The 17,389-nt window shown below is 38.0% G+C and overlaps 3 protein-coding genes across 4 annotated transcripts in view; 2 read left to right on the top strand and 1 right to left on the bottom strand.

The window, feature by feature from the left end:
* Positions 1-17,389, top strand: part of Lgr1 (Leucine-rich repeat-containing G protein-coupled receptor 1) — a 123,351-nt gene that overhangs the window by 36,543 nt on the left and 69,419 nt on the right. The window lies entirely within an intron of this gene.
* LOC149625109 (cell adhesion molecule Dscam1-like) overlaps positions 1-17,389 on the bottom strand; it is a 49,548-nt gene that overhangs the window by 31,404 nt on the left and 755 nt on the right. Inside the window, exons 2-3 of the mRNA XM_089851867.1 lie at positions 16,315-16,487; positions 14,409-15,166 (exon numbers count right to left, since the gene is read on the bottom strand). Of these exons, the coding sequence (XP_089707993.1) occupies positions 14,409-14,490 (82 nt within the window). The 5' untranslated portion in view covers positions 14,491-15,166; positions 16,315-16,487. The remainder of the gene's footprint in view (positions 1-14,408; positions 15,167-16,314; positions 16,488-17,389) is intronic.
* Positions 6,225-6,810, top strand: LOC149625110 (uncharacterized). Its single transcript, XM_089851735.1, has 3 exons — positions 6,225-6,415; positions 6,483-6,636; positions 6,744-6,810. Exons 1-3 carry the CDS (start codon positions 6,263-6,265, stop codon positions 6,758-6,760), a joined length of 324 nt encoding a protein of 107 aa, XP_089707861.1. The 5' UTR covers positions 6,225-6,262; the 3' UTR covers positions 6,761-6,810.

Genomic DNA, 17,389 nt, shown 5'->3' with positions numbered 1-17,389 from the left:
ACATAAATTGGAGTCTACGGTGTGGTCAACTCCTTGTCTCTCGATCCCAATAGCCAAGAGCGATCGATAGTCTCAGACGTCGTCTTTAAGAGAGCCTCGTCTCCCTTAGGCTAGGATGAAACGTCCATAGCATGCAATGGCTTAACGTTGTCAATGTCAAATATACGGACACGACTCTTTGCGACTCTTAGAGAAGATCTGGTAGATTTTTTGGCTACACCGAGTCACCCAACTTAATGACATTGCCCTGAGATCGACTGAGGATAATGTCATAATATTTACCCGAAAGATGTATTTATTAAAAGGGTAAACTGTAGACGGGGAAGGTTGCGTTTCATTAAGGCGCACTCAGACTACTCTAAAATCTTACGTTCCGGCAGGTTCCGGTGAAGACGCTTTGCTCTCTTAATTAGACACGTGTCAACGACTACGTTAAAGATTCGCGGGTGTAATTTTAAAATTTTTTTCATGCGGTGTGGAGATGGCACCACCTTGTTAGCGCCTTTTCTTTGGCCATAGCTCACTCGATCATGCTTTACAGACGCCGCGCGTGATCGAGTGGAGAAATGTTTAATTTTGGCTTTTATGAAAGGTTCTAGGAAATAGAGGAAGGAGTTGTGTAATTATAAAGTTCATGTAAATACAGTTCAACTTCAAACTTGAAATTAACCTTAAAAGCGAGAGAAAGGCCGGTTTACCAACCATTTTTAAGAAAAATATTGGAATATTAATTTAACTTAACTGTAATTTATATTTAAAAGTTAAAACTCTTGACAATGATAAATTATTTTGAATTTTAAGGGAATAAATATAAGAATAATAAAGTATGATGTCTATAATTAGAAGTAGGTAAAAATGACGAAGTCATTGACTCTTAGCTAGGCTAATTTCGAAGATATCTTTGCAGTAACTTTAATAGATGGTCTTCCGACTTGGGTAATGCTTCTTATTTGGTAGAAACCCTTTGTATGAGTGATTACGCCATATTTCACCCCCTCCCCGTTTAATCAATAATTATACAGACAAGAAGGGGCGGGTTGAATATATATAATTTGCTTATAACTGGTTAGCTGACGTTTCTTTAGCGTGCGTGGGTTTAAACTGACTTCAAGATAGGAGACTACGTTTACTAATTAGTTTCGGGAGATGGATTTGTTCCGGAAATTTTTAACTTCCGATATATGTATGTACATAATGTACACCAATCTAAAATTAGGTCTTAAATTAACAACGCCAAAAGGGTTAAGGATTTATGTTCTAAATAAGTAAGGAACTGTTGGTTGTTAAATTCAATGACTGTTCCATGGATTTTCCCTGAATTCTTTAAATGATTTTTCATGGCAATTTTTACGACCTTTAAATTCTAAAGGATGTTAATTTCACCGGAGCCTCCGAAATGAACTAGGCCCATGCGTGTCGCGAAGCGAGAATATTTTTTTAACCAATTTAGTTCGCCGTGGTTTCACGCTTGGGGGCGCTTATATTACCGTAAAATAAACAAAGTTCAACCCCGTGACCCTGTCGACTGCTTAAGTATTTGGGCCAAGGTCGCGGATTGTAAGTGTATGTTTTTATTACTCTTACTGAATTATTTTAATTGAAATAATTTATTTTGTTGTTATCAATACAATCTAACCGAAAGATTCAATAAAAAGTGAATAGCCCCAAAAGCGTTTACGTTAATTTTAGGATGAAACTTTTCTCTATCATAAAATTTTTATGACTGACCCCTAAAATATCAACGATAATTTAAGGAAGACCCCTGTCACAACGGTAATGTAAGCGCCATATCGTATATGGTGAAAATATTTTCCTTAACAAACTGGATATTTCCCCACAAAAAATTTGGCATGCATGGGCCTAGTTCATTTCGGAGGCTCCGATTTCACATTTCATGGTATTAACTATTCATTTGTAAAGGAATTTTATTTCTATAAAATTTTCACATTTCATTGGCGTTTCACGTCTATTTTAAAAGTCCACGACTTTTCCAGGACTTTCTGGACCGTATTGACTTTTAAATTAACCAAAAAATAGTCATTAATTTCAAAAAGGGGTCACGTAACTAAGATTGTTTTAACAATCAGTGACATTTCATGGAATTTTTGCTACGTCATCCACATACCCAACACAAAAACTAGATACGAACTTAGGCCTTAATTATCTTCACTTATAGGCCTAGTAAAACCATACTGTGACGTGTGCTTCTAAAGGGCAAAGGGCAATTCAAAAATGGTGGTGCGTGTCTGTACGCTTAGGTTAAAGTATTTTCTATCGAAGAAAGGCTTACAACCAACCCTTTTTGAGTAGAAAAATAGGGGTCTAAAAATGTGCCTAAAAAATCAATATCTTACGGAAAAGGCTTTTGAAATAGATCCCCTACTAGAGTTAGTAATAGTATCGCGGTTCAATACCTCTAAATTGCTCTTTTACAGCCTCGAGAGCTGTTTCGTAAAATCTGACCACCGCTGTTAAGCCTTGGTCTTTTTTTTAAGTATTTTAGAAGCCATACTATATTTCTTTTCAATTTCGGAACGTTTCAACATTTTTCCTTTTAGCTGGTGGATTTAATGATGAAGTCTTTTAACTTCCTGTTTTTCATGAATTTTAATGATTTTGCCTTTGAATATTGATTTCGCAGAGTTCTCAGTTCTATTGATAAATGTCTTTACTAAGTGGTTAATATAAAATAAAATGGTCGAGTGTTAGGCACAAATATTAAAAAATAGTTCAAACTCTCGAAAGCACAGATATTGAAAAATAGTTCAATCTCTCGAAAGCACAGATATTGAAAAATAGTTCAAACTCTCGAAAGCACAGATATTATAAAAATAGTTCAAACTCTCGAAAGCGCAGATATTAAAAAAATAGTTCAAACTCTCGAAAGCGCAGATATTAAAAAAATAGTTTAAACTCTCGAAAGCGCAGATATTAAAAAAATAGTTTAAACTCTCGAAAGCGCAGATATTTAAAAAATAGTTTAAACTCTCGAAAGCACAGATATTAAAAAAATAGTTTAAGCTCTCGAAAGCACAGATATTAAAAAAATAGTTTAAGCTCTCGAAAGCACAGATATTAAAAAAATAGTTTAAACTCTCGAAAGCACAGATATTAAAAAAATAGTTTAAACTCTCGAAAGCACAGATACTAAAAAAATAGTTCAAACTCTCGAAAGCACAGATATTAAAAAAAATAGTTCAAACTAACAGACACAGATATTAAGAAAATTGCAAACTGAGGAAGGCCCAGATGTTGAAAAAATTAAAATTCGAACAGTTTAACAATAGCCTAACTTCCCCTTATCTTTTATTACTAAATATCTGGACTTATCATTAATACCGAAACGAGATAATAACGACTAAATAAATAATTTTAATTCATTATTCACGTATGAATCTAGTAAACTCACGTTTAAGGATAACCAACCGAGCGAGGCTCAAGGATTTGTATCACATGTTGTTTATTGCGGGGCAATATTTTTAGTATCGAAGCTTAATTGGTGGCTTATCTATAAATTAATTGGATACTTGGTGACTTATACTATACGGTGGTAAAATTGATGGTTACGAAGCTTAATGATTGGATTTCATTCTCGATAATCCAAAAATATACCTTGCGATATTAATCTTTAGATAATTGGAGGATGCTCAATTAGGGATGGAATCATTTTGCGCTTGATTATAAATTGTCTTTTAACGGCATCAGTTAAATTTATTTCATATCGTATTATTGAGATTTATCGCCAGCTATCTGAATTTAGTTGAATTTGCGCATAAATTGATACGATTTTAAAGGGAGAACGAACTAAGATAATTTTATTTTTATTTACTGTCCAGGTGTTGCGCTACTACGAAATCTCACCTATTATTATAATCTCCTTGAAGCAAATTTAAATATTTATATTATAAGGCATTCCCTTCCAGATCAATGCCTCAATTCATTCAAATGAACAAACCAAACAGGCCATTTCGAAAATTACATACATACAGATAAACCAACACACAGGGGCTAGACCGCCATCGCGTTGGTTTCTCTTTTATGTATACTTTCCGAAATGGTCTATTGGCTAAATATTGACCTCTTTTAGAGTTAAATTAAATACAGATAACTGGTAATATTGAAGTAGAATGATCAATGATTGGTCTCTAGCCAAAGAAGCCAGCAGTGAAGTGAATGCAGAAGTGAGATGAGACTAGAAGTGAAGGGCTCTAGCATTGATAGTAGATCCTGGCACTAGTGAACAAATTTGAGGATTTTATGCCGCTTCCCACGCGCCTACACTACTGAGAAAAAATTGGTCGAGTTCCAAAAACATTTCCTACCCCCTTCCCCTCAACCTAAAGCCGTGAAACGTGGACGCGGCTCCCTGAATCTAGTTCGGCCGTCTACCACCGCGAGCGTCTCACGTTTTGGAGGGAAAATTCAGAAACCGCTACTAGAGGGCCAACCGTTCTTGTGTTATCAAGAATATTCACTTTCGCCGAGTGAAGAATTTGGTTACCTCAATACTTCTGGTCTCATCTCACTTCTGGTGAATGGGAAAGAGATCAAGACCTGGAACTGGGTTGGGTCGAGGTCGTAGACACCATAACAGGCAAAATAGGGAAACCAAATCCAACTGCCTAACAAGTTTAAACTTTGAGGGACACACAAGTTTAAAAACCTCACAAAGTACGTCTATCATCGCGTGTTACGACTTGGCCAGTCACGAAACGACGAAAAATTCTTGAACCGATGGCTGATCCGAGTTACTTCCGGTTTCGAAAAATTTAAAAAAGGAAACAAAATTGTCTGAAAAGATTTTGCGTAGCTGTCGCTATAGCGAACTTGGTCCCTCCGGAAAGCGCGTACTGTTGTATACTGCTTCTGCATGGTCGTCAGCCTGCCCATCAATCGATACGAGGGACCAAGGCTTAGAGATAGTTTTGGGGTACAGTATTCAGTCGTGTACAGTACAAGGACACGAAAAGGCGTGGAGGGGAAGAGGAGTGGTAAATTATAAACGTCGACGACCTGATCGATGTCAAGTCAGCGAGATACATTCGTCTCTCTTATCTCGGAATTGGATGCCCGCACCAAAAGACCCTAAATTTCCCTGGGCCAAAAGCCTAACATTACCCCATTATGTCATTTCGGGCCAAACCCGAAGATAACCCGAACACATTTCTTGGGTGCTCTGCATGAAAACTGTAGGTTACTGAATAACTTAGGCTTGTCTGTAAAGAATAAACTTATGCTTCGTTTGGTTTAGTTGAGTAAGCGTATAATCTGGGTAAGAGTTTTCTCCCAAAGCGTATAGGAAAGTTCTGTTTTTTCTCTGACCACTGACGTTTGGGGGCGTGTTTGAGCGTGTTTTTGTTGTCTCTTGCGCTAGAGATTCACGGTAAGCCACCCAGCAAGGGGCCGTAGAAAATAAAATGAAAATTATTTTCTTTGTAATTAACTTAATTATTATATAACTTAAATGATAATTTAACTTCATAATGTATATAATTTCGTCAAGAAGTGATATCTAGTTTATTAGGGAGAAGGTATAAATTCGCCACATTTCTAGCTTTATCTCCAGTCCAAACGTATAGTAGGTCCGGAGTTAATCCCCGCCGCCTCTAAATCACAACCAGCATCTCATTGGTTCTTGAAAACGGACGTCAGCGCGACGCGAATGACGAAAATTACGTATTTTCCGACTGAGGAGAGGCAGTGAAATAGCCCGGCCTCCTTTAACGTCCCCCCTTGTATTTTGAAAGGGGGACTGTGACTATGGCGCGCGAATACTTAGGCAACTTATACCTTCTCCCTAGTAAACTAGATATCACTTCTTGATTTCGTCTTTATAACCATGATATAATTTTTCTTCTATCTATTACGGTTCAAAAGATACGGCAACCTTATAAATATACCTTTTGATTCAATGTGTATCAATGAAGTCTGCACCAAAATTTTGGGTCGTCCTCTCAAAAAAAAAAGGAATATATTTGATCGTATATTACATTTCAAATATATATATGTATATATATTTCAGTCCCATCCGTATCTACATGTAAAAATAAACCTAGTTGGGAAATCAAGACAAATAAGGTGATGTAAGCTATGCGGAGAACGTGACCTGACTCGAGATTTGGTTTAAATGGCAAATAGCTCTCTCGCTCGCGCCGAGTTTTATTTCCGATGTTCGCGTGCTGCTTTTGAATCCAACCACCAGAAATGATACAGAGAAACAAAGGGGTCGGACACACGCGAAAACCTCATACTCTTGGACAAAATGTTCCAAAGAAGTGTATGGGACCGTTGGTTCTGGATCGCCAAGCGTCATCCGCTTACTGTTCCGCAAGTAGTACGGCGAGAAACATTCCCACCTATTATTAGGAGAATTTGTTATTTACAAGTGCGCTACCCCTTGGATGAGGCCATACAGGTCATTTTTAATGCATTAACAAGCGAGGAAGGCACATTAAAATAAATCCTGTTAATTCCCCTTATAGGCTTTCGGTCTAAGCCTTGGCGAGCGTGAAATTGCGAGAAATCAAATTCTCCGGGTTCACCCACCCTTAACGTTGTCTTGGCTTTCAAACGCGGGAAAACCAAAGAGTCAAAGCTATAATCGAAGCGGTACCCACAAAGTTCTTACTTCAATTCGTGAGTTTTAACTTATAATTTATATTTAATTGAATTCCGAAGCATTTTAAAACCTTATAAATTATCTTAACGAAATTATGCAATTATTTTTGTCCTGTCGTATTAAGACCTACAATTTCGGTAAATTAGAAAAGGCCGATAGATCAATTGAACGCAGTCAATATAACGTAACATATTGGAAATAGCCGAGCTGCTTCAAAGAACGTTTTGCAATGACAGCTGGCGGCAATAAGTCGACGAAAACCGGCTTCAGCGTGAGAGAATTGGAATCATTTATTGGTCGAATAAGTCGCAAATGGCTCGCACACACGAGGGGGCTAACTTTTTACAAGACATTCGAAACCTTTCCATGCCTTAAAATGCTTTGGAAGGCCTGTTTTTCAGGCCGTCAATTCCGCAAGAAAATAAATGTTACAGCCGTATTTTTTTTTCTTGTACTTAACACGCTCCAAAAAATATTTAGAACTGTTCTTTAAGGGGTCGTACTTCCAATTGTGAAATGCTTTGAAACACTGTAGGTGTCTGCTACCTCGAACTTTCTCGTGACGTCACACTCTCCTATCTCTTACATCGCTTTCGGCGGCCATATTGGAAGACGTCAGCTCAGGCCGTACAATTTAGACCATACCAATATTGACGTCACGTCAACGTGGCTCCTTCCATCTCAGTACCACTCTATTTATGTATGCACAAGTCACGTGTTTTAAAGCGCTATCTGTGATTGGTTGAAGAAAAAAAAACCGTTTGGCAAACGATTAATCTCGGAGATCTAATAAGATAAGTTGTGTAAAATACACTCTTTTTCTTATATTTGCTGGGCTAAACTAACAAGATTAGAATATTTTAGCCATTAAGACGTTAATAATTCCTCTCTAAGTTCCGAACAAATGGTCCTAACCTCCTTGGAACAACATAAGCCCTTGAAACACTTCGAAACTTATACTTCAACTCTACAGAAAACCACGTCACGATTGTCATGGACCTTTTTCGACGTAAGAAAAGGGGATAGGCAACCCTCAGTATTGGAACGTTCAAGTGGGTTGATGCATTGCCTTCTTGCACACACTCTTTCATGATACCAAGAAACTACAGCGCGGAACCCAATCTAATAAAGACATTATTAGACAGTACTTCAAAGTTACCAGTCCTGCACCAAATTTGGATGCATGGTCCGTATTATTTCAATACATATCTTAATCTAACGTCTTTGTCGTCTTCATACCCATCAACGTTCCGTCTTCAGACAAGAAGGGACGCAAGTCACCAGACTTATGAAAAGGGTCTATTACAAACTTATGGAAGCGTGGTTTAACTTATGACCTCAGTTATAAAAGTCAGATTAGGAAACACAATTTTGAATAAAAAAATCCCGTGCGGCGTGTTCTTGATACAGACCACTCGATATGTTTGCGTGACGTACTTCGTTCGTAATTATAATCTAAATTCTCGTGTTCTCCGCTATACATGCTATACATGAGCGGCGTTTTATGATAACCATGTTAATACCGATTCTTTCTTTTGAAAGTAACACCGAGAGGGGGAAGGGAGAGAGAATAAATATGTAGCCAGGGAGTAATTACCTTCCAAGGGCGTGTTGAAAGGAAGGAACAGAAATCCTGTTAAATTTCATGCATTTATGTAAATTTGTACGTCTACTAAATGGATACGGAATTGTTTTAGGCGCTATATACACTCCCAATATTTAACTTTCTGTGAGAAGATTGTAGTCGAGATTGACGTCGTAAAAATGTCAATTCAGTGGGCTACGTCTTGCATCTTCAGGAGCATGATATATAGTCATGACGTCACTCTCTGTTGCGATAGCAATAGACCCAACTAACAAATAAACAAGTTGGCTTGGTATAGTCTTCATCTAAGGGATAGGATCACGTGACTAACAAAGTTTATTGTAGTACCATCTGTCGTTGAGCGACGAAAATAAATCTCTTATTTTTCTGATTGGTTTAGAGTCTGACTCTTGGGGAAAAATGGGTTCTGCGCATGGCAAAATCAAGCAAATCAGGCTATCCCTTTCTCACCTCAAAACCCGAGCTCAAGATTTGAGCCCTTATAAAAATTCAAAAGATTTGTTGGTTGGGTCTATTGGTATGCTGCTTGTAGCAAACGGCAGTTACTAGCTTTACAGAAAGCGGCACAGTTATGACGTCCCCCTAATGCCATTGCACGTGACACACTCTATGGAGCAAAGGCTGGTCGCGAGATAGAGATCTTTTCCACCAATCAGATGGCGACAGAGTTATGACGTCCCCTATTGCTATTGCACGTGGCACGCCCATCGCGAGGGTTTTAGAGTTCTTTTGCCCCAAACAGAAAAGGATACTTATCTCGTTTGCTTTCGCACCGTGTAAGAAAGGGGTAGGCAACCCACAGTATCGGGATATACAAGGGGGTTGACCCATTGCCGTGTCTGCGCACTCTCTGGACACAAACCGCCTACAGCGCAGGCACCGAAGACCGGGGGGGAAGGCAAAGGTTTAACCCTTTGTTTTTCCCTCTTAGTTACACCGAAGAGGCTTATTCGCACGTTGCAAGCTCAATGGCGCAAACACTATGCAGTCTCCAGCTTTTTTTTTCTGTTTTCGAAATATTTTTGATTTAACAAAACCAAAATTTTCAAGATATATTTTAAAACTACCAAAACGTTCATTTTATGTTAGTTGAAATTAATCTATCCCTTTAAGAACTCAAAACTATACTGCAATAATAAAATTTAATATTCCCTTTTAACTCGAATGCCCAGCACTTTTTCCATCGAAATTTGCCGCCCGAGTTCTTTTATTTTTATTTTTTTGTGTGTGTTTTTCAATGTTTGCCCGCGTTTTATTGTAATAAAAGTCGATATAGGATTATTGTGCAAAACTAACAAAGATATATATAGATAAGTCTACAGTATAGCGGAAGATGTGTTGCCAAGATAAAAAAAAAATATCGTCGAAATAAGGCCCTTGGTGTGGTTAGATCTGTTTGGTCAGATATTGCCTTTATATTTTTTATTTTATTTTTTTTTATTTCGCAGCCAAATTTCCTTTACGTTCCAAGGAAATCCCAGAGAAAACAGATTTCATCCTTCTCACGCTTAAGCTCAGGGCATGAAAAAAACATAGAATTTAATGTATGGGCCTTTTTTATTGAAGGCTTCGGGGCTATTTCGCCAATGCCTTTGAAAAGCAATATTTGCTGTTAGAATTTGTGGGTACAAATTTAAGAAAGTACGTAGGGTAACGCTTGGTACTATAGCGTACAGTAATTCGACCCAATTGGTGATTACTAAAATTCATTGAAAGATATTTATTTTTACTGTTTTGACCAGGGAGAAAAGCCCTAAGATGGAGCGGTAAAGAAGATGGGCGATGTGTGGCAGTCAAATTCTCCCAGTGTACCTTGCACACACCCCTACCCTTCGGTAGACGGTTGTTAAGTGCTACCTCACTGTCCCTCACAGCGCCATTGTATTTGTATGAGAACTAGCTTCCATTTTTAAGACACAGGGGTCATCCTCGACGTTCCCGTACCTTTAGGCCTAGAAACTACCTTAAACATTCTGACTGTTTAGCTTCCTCGCATTTTTAGTTTTTGCCAATGTAAAACATTCTTGGTTAGGTTTTGAAGTTAGTAGTATCAGGGATAGATTTAATTTTAGAAGTAGGAATGGAGAAACTATTCAGTCCAACTCATAGCCCAGTATAGAGCCCCTCCCTCCAACACGTAACGAAAAGTTTAAATTACCTTATTGACTCACTTAAACTACGTTTTGATAACGTTGCTGACGGGAACGGTGAAAAATACGTAATTCCTTTTTACCTCTGTCGCTATGACCCGCCTCTTCTTTCATACCCCTCCGTCCCGTGAAAGGGGGTCCGGGACTTTAACGCGCGCCCTCATTACTTTGTTCTCCATTCCTACTTCTAAAATTAAACCTATCCCTGGTAGTATGTTTCTATAGAAGGAATAAATATTGAAGGAGGCAGAGTTTCGCTTTAAAATCGATATATAGTGACCATTCAAGCCTTTCTCGAACGTTCTCTTGATTTCCTTCGAAATAGTCTATAGACAAATTCCTTCGATCGTAAACAATATATGGCTTCTCGAAATAGATTTCCGGATAGCTGTGTGTGTGTTGTGTGTAATAGAAAAATTCAATAGCGTTAGAGTTGATTCGTTTCGAGTAACTTCCTGTTCCAGGGGAAAACGTCGAAGCAACGGCAAATACGTATACCCTAATGTTCTCAAAGGGAGTTTGCCACACTGCAGGGAAGTTTAATGAAAGCCTTTAATTTTCCCATAAGGTCATAGGATATGTTCCGTAAGTTTGTCACTGGTTACAAACTGGAGCTTGTTATGAAGTGACGTAGGTGAAACGGCATAGATTCGAGGTAAAGCGACGCCTTGTGAACTGCTGTCAAAGCCTTATTACAGACAAGAACTGATATCTAGTTTATTAGGGAGAATTTATAAATTCGCCACATTTCCAGCTTTATCTCCAGTCCAAACGTAGGTCCGGAGTTAAACCCCACCTCTAAATTACAACCAGCATCTCATTGGTTCTTGAAAACTCACGTCAGCGCGACGCAAATGACGAAAATTATGTATTTTCCGACTGAGGAGAGGCGAAATACCCCGACGCCTCCTTTTACGTCCCCCCTTGTATTTTGAAAGGGGGACTGGGACTATGGCGCGCGAATACTTAGACATCTTATACCTTCTCCCTAGATATCACTTCTTGGTACAGACTAAATAGGAAGATGGACTGCAAAACCGACTGTAGTTAATTCTCGCGTCGTTCTCCAACTAGCTCGAGCTGTAAGTCTCTAGCTTTAAGAATTAAATTACTAAATTCCATTAACTTAGTTACTTTCTATTATTTCTATTTATCTTTGGTCAAAGTGTATATAGCCCAGTTTCATTTGCGACAAAATTCCCATTAAAAAAAATCAATTTTTCCTTGGAAATTTTGGAGTATTTTATAACCTTTGCTGAAATTTATATAATTTTAAAGTATATGCCTTAGTTGCTTTTTCTTATCGATTCGGAAGTTTTTAATGGTTATTCAGTTTTGTTTAGTATAATCAAGAAAATTACCATATTTTTGTCGTAAAAAAATGGTACATTAGGTTAGAGAGAATGTAATAACCTTAAGCTATATAAGAACACGCCAGAGTACACGTGTATTTTTTCACTTGAACGTTCGATATAAGCTTCCCAGGTGACAAACATAAAAGAGTCCCGTGATACGTTATGTCCAAAAACAAAATCATTCAAAGGGAGGGTGAAAAGGAAAATCGATTCTTCTACTAATCATAAGACCAATCTTCATAGTGAAACATCCAGGAAATACGTCCGAATGATTTAAAATTCAAATTAGTGTGCAATTGGTCTTATACAGATTTCATACAAACCTGGAAAACCGGGAAAACCTGGAAAAATCAGGGAAATAAATAGTTGACAAAAACCTCAGAGAAAACTCAGGGAAATTTCGAATTTTTAGTACATTAGGGAAATTTGCGTCAAACAGGGGACGAGTAATTAAGCAAAATTTCATAAACATACCCTCCATGGGATTAACATTACACTACACTCTGGAGGCTCATAACTCTGGTTATATTAGAGATACCGGGGATGTCCTTTGATTATGTAATAGTCCTATTTGCCCCCCCCCCCTCCTTCGTTAACATTTGCCCCATAGGATACTCCATATACGGGAAAAACCTGGAAAATTCATGGAAGTATATGGGAAAAAATCTGGAAATCTCAGGGAAATTTGTTTTCCAAAAGTTGTATGAGCCCTGTTATAATTAGTAGAAGAATCGTTAAAAAATCACTTTATTTTTACTTTCACTCTCTCTTTAAAGGGATAGTTTCATATAAATTAAAAATTTTCAGAATTTGTTTAACCCTTTTATGTACAAAGCACCAGGTTTTTAAAAAAATTTAACTTTTGCTAAAAATTATGAAAAAATCAACCAGAACTATAGTCGTAGTAGAATCATCACAGTATTTTGGACGTGATAACCTTAAGTCATGCTATGAACTTCCAAGTCCAAGAGAGATCATTCTTCATGTAAGGAACTAAATAACGAAGGGCTTAACGAAGAAGGACACCCCAATTAGATGTACTTTTAATTAACAAATTTTTTTTCGTGGGGTTATTAAGTATAACACCAGTTCGGTGGATTGTTGGACTTTTGCCAAAAATTCCCGTAATCTCATTCATAAATTAAAACTGTGTCTTTTAAACGTAATCCCATGTAAAAATGTCTCGTGAAATCCTTTCTTATATAACCCGAAATGTAATCCTACATAATACCTCGAAGACAACTCTATTAATCATTTAGAAAAATCAAAAATAAATCTCAAATCCTTTATATTTTCATAAGTTTATTGCCAGAGTAGATATATAAATAAGTAAGCATTTAGTATGGCGGCAATTTGTTTACTGCTGTATCGAAGAATATTGGGGTGTGACTAGACATGCGAAATTAGCGTTATTTTTAAAAATGGTAATTTACCGGGTAAATTACCGATTAAAATTTTGAAATGACAAAAATTACCGTAATTTATGGTATTTTACGTTTTAACAGGCTTATTACCGCGGTAATTTTGTAACCTACCAGTAAATTACCATTCTAAAATTACGGTAAAATATAAATCGGTAATTTATGCGGTATTTGGTAAATTACCGGTAATTTACGGATGGTAAATTATCGACTCACATTGTGACCTAGCTCAAGCAAATTTCGTCTGCTAATTTGAAGGAATTGAAAGTGGAATTTAGCGACAACCCTCGACCATGGTTTAGTACTTCAGCATGGCGGTTGTTTCTAATTCCTTAAGACTTATAGTAGATACTCGTTATAAACTTATGACTAATACTGTATATGTCCCAGATTCGAATTTGAATTGAAGTCGGTCTTCACGAAAAGAAAATACAATAAAATCGATAAATGGTGGAGCAAGAAAATCTAAGCGCGCCCTATTCCTGCTTTGGGACGAAGACAAAACAAATCCATCAATAATTGCTTGCCTGATACTGTCTTCCTGTCCGCCCACCCCTGATCTTCTCCCTCTCTCTCTCTCTACGCCCACGCTATCACTGCCTTCTCTAACCATGACGTTCTAGCTGCCTCTCCAAGCATTGCAGAAAACTATACTCTTTAAAAGAAGTCATGAGTAGGAAAATTACTAGAGTGGTTTAGGATTTGAAACCATTCTTAAATCATTTTAGGCCCACTTCCTTCTATAACCATGACGCTATGCTGCGGAAAGCCTAACTGGTTTAGGGGGCGTCCTTGTGGCAAAATGCCATAAAAGTTACATTTTCGACTCAAAATTGATTGTCCATGGATCAGTCCCACTTTACTTGGTCCTACCACCCTCTCAACAAGACATGGGTGGGACAAGATGGTTTACGATGTTTAGACATTTTAGGATGAGCTTTGTTTTTTTCACCACACGTGTTAAGGCCTAGAAGACCAAGAAGACTGCCAACATAACCTAACCCCCCCCCCCATTTAACCTAACCTAACATGCCGTGAATGAAGAGGTCAGGTTACCGTCTTATCTCGGTGTTAAGGTCTTCAGTTAATAAAGATAGTGAATCTTTAACCATCCATCTATATAATGAACCACTGAAAGATACGGAACGTACCAACCTCCCTCACACTACTGATTTTTAAATTCTTGAATTATAAATGATTCAAGGAAGAAGATGGGTTCCTAGTTGAGTTTTCTAGTATAGTAACGATGCTGCTTACCTTTGGTTATTGAGGAAGAGACGATGACGCAAAATAACGTCGTCAAACCTAGAGATCGGTGTTGTTTTCTTAACTTCACCATGATGTCCGAGCCACGATGTACAAAATCCCGTTGCTCGTGGTATTACCGTGACGTCGTGGTTAACAGCGAACGTCGTACAACGCGTACCAGTCTCGTAGACACGCATTAAAATCAGAACTATATAACCAAGGCTTAACAGTTTTTGATTATATCCGTAAGTCCAGTCAGTAACGGCTCGCGCCACGCGAGGTTCTCGAGTCCGGTAACCTTACGTCCAGAGGCTGTTGGGTATTGACGTACAGCTCGGTTCCTTTTCGTTCGTTCAATCGAACTCGCGGGGTTCGCGCGACTGAATCTCGCGGAGAGAGAGCGAGGTTAGGCTTAACCCTCGTGCACAACACCCACGCGCTATGAAGTAAAGATCCCTTTAAAGGGGGCCAACCAGCTCTCGGTTCGATATTTTCAGTTCCGTAGCTCGCTGTGCCGTGCCTCTGGAAGAGGTCTTGGAGACAATGATTGTGATTGGTGGAAAATGCCCGGTGACGTCACTCGCGAACAGATTTAGTTGTAGAAATGTCGTAACTGGCTCCTTTTCAGGGTCCTTAGGGTTTATGCGGGAAAATGTACAGATTGAAATTTTTATGAGGTTGACAGCGTGGGCTTTTACGTTGGTTTAAAGGTTAGACGTTAATAGTTTATCAGTTATTCCGACGTGTTGGTTTAATTGGACTTTTTCCTATGGGAATATTAATTGAATATGAGTTTTTACGTAAGAGTATTGCTTGAATATACTTTTTCCTGTGGGATATTGGTTTAATTTGCTTTTTTCAATGGGGAACTTTAGTAGAATATAGGTTTTTCTTCGGTAGAGTTGTCTGAATAAATCGTTTTCTATGGTGATGTATAGCCCTAATATAGGTTTTTATCTGTGGAGATGTTGCCTTAATATAGGTTTTTATCTGTGGAGATGTTGCCTTTAATATAGGTTTTTATCTGTGGGGATGTTGCCCTAATATATGTTTTTATCTGTGGGGATGTTGCCCTAATATAGGTTTTTCTATGGGGATGTAGCCCTAATATAGGTTTTTACCTGTGGGGATGTTGCCCTAATATAGGTTTTTATCTGTGGGGATGTTGCCCTAATATAGGTTTTTATCTGTGGGGATGTTGCCCTAATATAGGTTTTTATCTGTGGGGATGTAGCCCTAATATAGGTTTTTATCTGTGGGGATGTAGCCCTAATATAGGTTTTTATCTGTGGGGATGTTGCCCTAATATAGGTTTTTATCTGTGGGGATGTTGCCCTAATATAGGTTTTTCTATGGGGATGTCGCCCGAATATGGATTTTTCTATGGTAATGTTGCCTGAATGTTGGTTTATCTATTGGGATGTTGCCCGAATGTAGGTTTATCTATTGGGATGTTGCCCGAATGTAGGTTTATCTATTGGGATGTTGCCCGAATGTAGATCTATCCATTGGGATGTTGCCTGAATGTAGGTTTATCCATTGGGATGTTGCCTGAATGTAGGTTTATCCATTGGGATGTTGCCTGAATGTAGGTTTATCTATGGGAATGTAGCCTGTATGTAGGTTTATCAATTGGGATGTTTCCTGATGATAGGTTTATCTATGGATAATATTGGTTTTAACTACGGTTTCATGGGATTATATCGAATTAATTACTTTATCTGTGGGAAAATTGGGGTTTAAATACGTTTTCCTATTCAAATTATCTAAAAGATTTCATTATTTATCCCTATGGGGGAATAGAATTCTAGACCTTAAAAGAAACAAGTTAACACACCCCTATTTCAATATCCCGGAAACAAAAATCATATCACAATTGGAATTTCTGTTATAAACTGAGTTACGACATTCCTACCCCTTGAAAGGGATGTTCCTAGAAGCGTTGGAAAGACTAGCACCATGCACCACCACCACCACCAGCTCCGGTTGGCGCGGAACGTTACTGTGCAATGCCCCGTCGTCTCTGTTCCGTTCAGTACACTTGATTCTGTTCCCGATCCAAGGCCTAGAGCAGCGTCGCCATCAAACCTAAAGGAGAGACGGAAGAAGTCTTTGAGAAAATCCATACTTCCACACGCTAAAGCTTTTCTTTGAAGACCACGATGAAAAAGAAAAAAAAAGAAAATCGTGGCTAAAAATATGCTTTTCATTAATGAATAGATGGACCTTATCACTCATAAATAATTTATCACGCTAATGAATGCATGAAATATGTAAGAATAGTCCGGCATCTACTGTTTTACATTATGGGCTGGACAGGACAAGACCCATTTTTTTCATCGTAATAGGGGTTGAAGATACGCGTTTCTCTTTTTCTCTCTCTCTCTCTCTAGCACTCTTGTAGTATTTTTAAATCACTTTAGGCTTAACAACGCGCCATCATTATGTAAAACAAATTCCAGCGCCTTATCTAACTTAGAATAATGCGTTTGCTTGACGCGTAAGGGAGTGAATGGGGTTTTATGGGATGTATTGTGATTTGCGAATCAAGGCGTCGATTAGTTTTGTATTTGAATTATCAATATTTATGGTTATGTGTCAAATATGTTACGTAGCTATTTTGGTACAGGGTTGAGAGTTCAGTATCTGAGGAACGACCTCAGAAACGTACATGGGTGTTAAGAGATTTTAAAGTTGTTATAAATGTCAAGGGAAATTTTCAAGTCAAAAAAGGGATTATTAATTCGTTGGACCATTTTTCTAATTCAAAACCCCGACCCACACTGGTCCCAAGGACCACTTCAATAATCTAAACTTAAATACATAGGGTATAAGAGGCACTGGTCCAAGGACTACTTTAATGATTCCAACTGAAATACATGGGGTAAGGGCATGGTCCGAGGACTACTTTAATAATTCCAACTGAAATACATAGGGTAACTAGGTCACAGTCCAAGGACTGCTTTAATAATTCCAACTGATATACATAG

The sequence above is a fragment of the Phalangium opilio genome, unplaced genomic scaffold (assembly GCF_054372755.1).
Source record: "Phalangium opilio isolate 3A_F unplaced genomic scaffold, DU_Popi_V2 ptg000105l_1, whole genome shotgun sequence".
Taxonomy (NCBI): domain Eukaryota; kingdom Metazoa; phylum Arthropoda; class Arachnida; order Opiliones; family Phalangiidae; genus Phalangium; species Phalangium opilio.
Note: the sequence above shows the minus strand (reverse complement) of the source record. Positions and strands in the feature narration are given on the sequence as shown.

Bases quoted from the DNA above. Each gene is read 5' to 3' on its own strand.
- LOC149625110 (XM_089851735.1), top strand. From the start codon at position 6,263: ATGTTCCAAAGAAGTGTATGGGACCGTTGGTTCTGGATCGCCAAGCGT. The intron at 6,416-6,482 runs GTCATTTTTAAT...TTCCCCTTATAG, and splicing joins CCTTGGATGAGGCCATACAG to GCTTTCGGTCTAAGCCTTGG.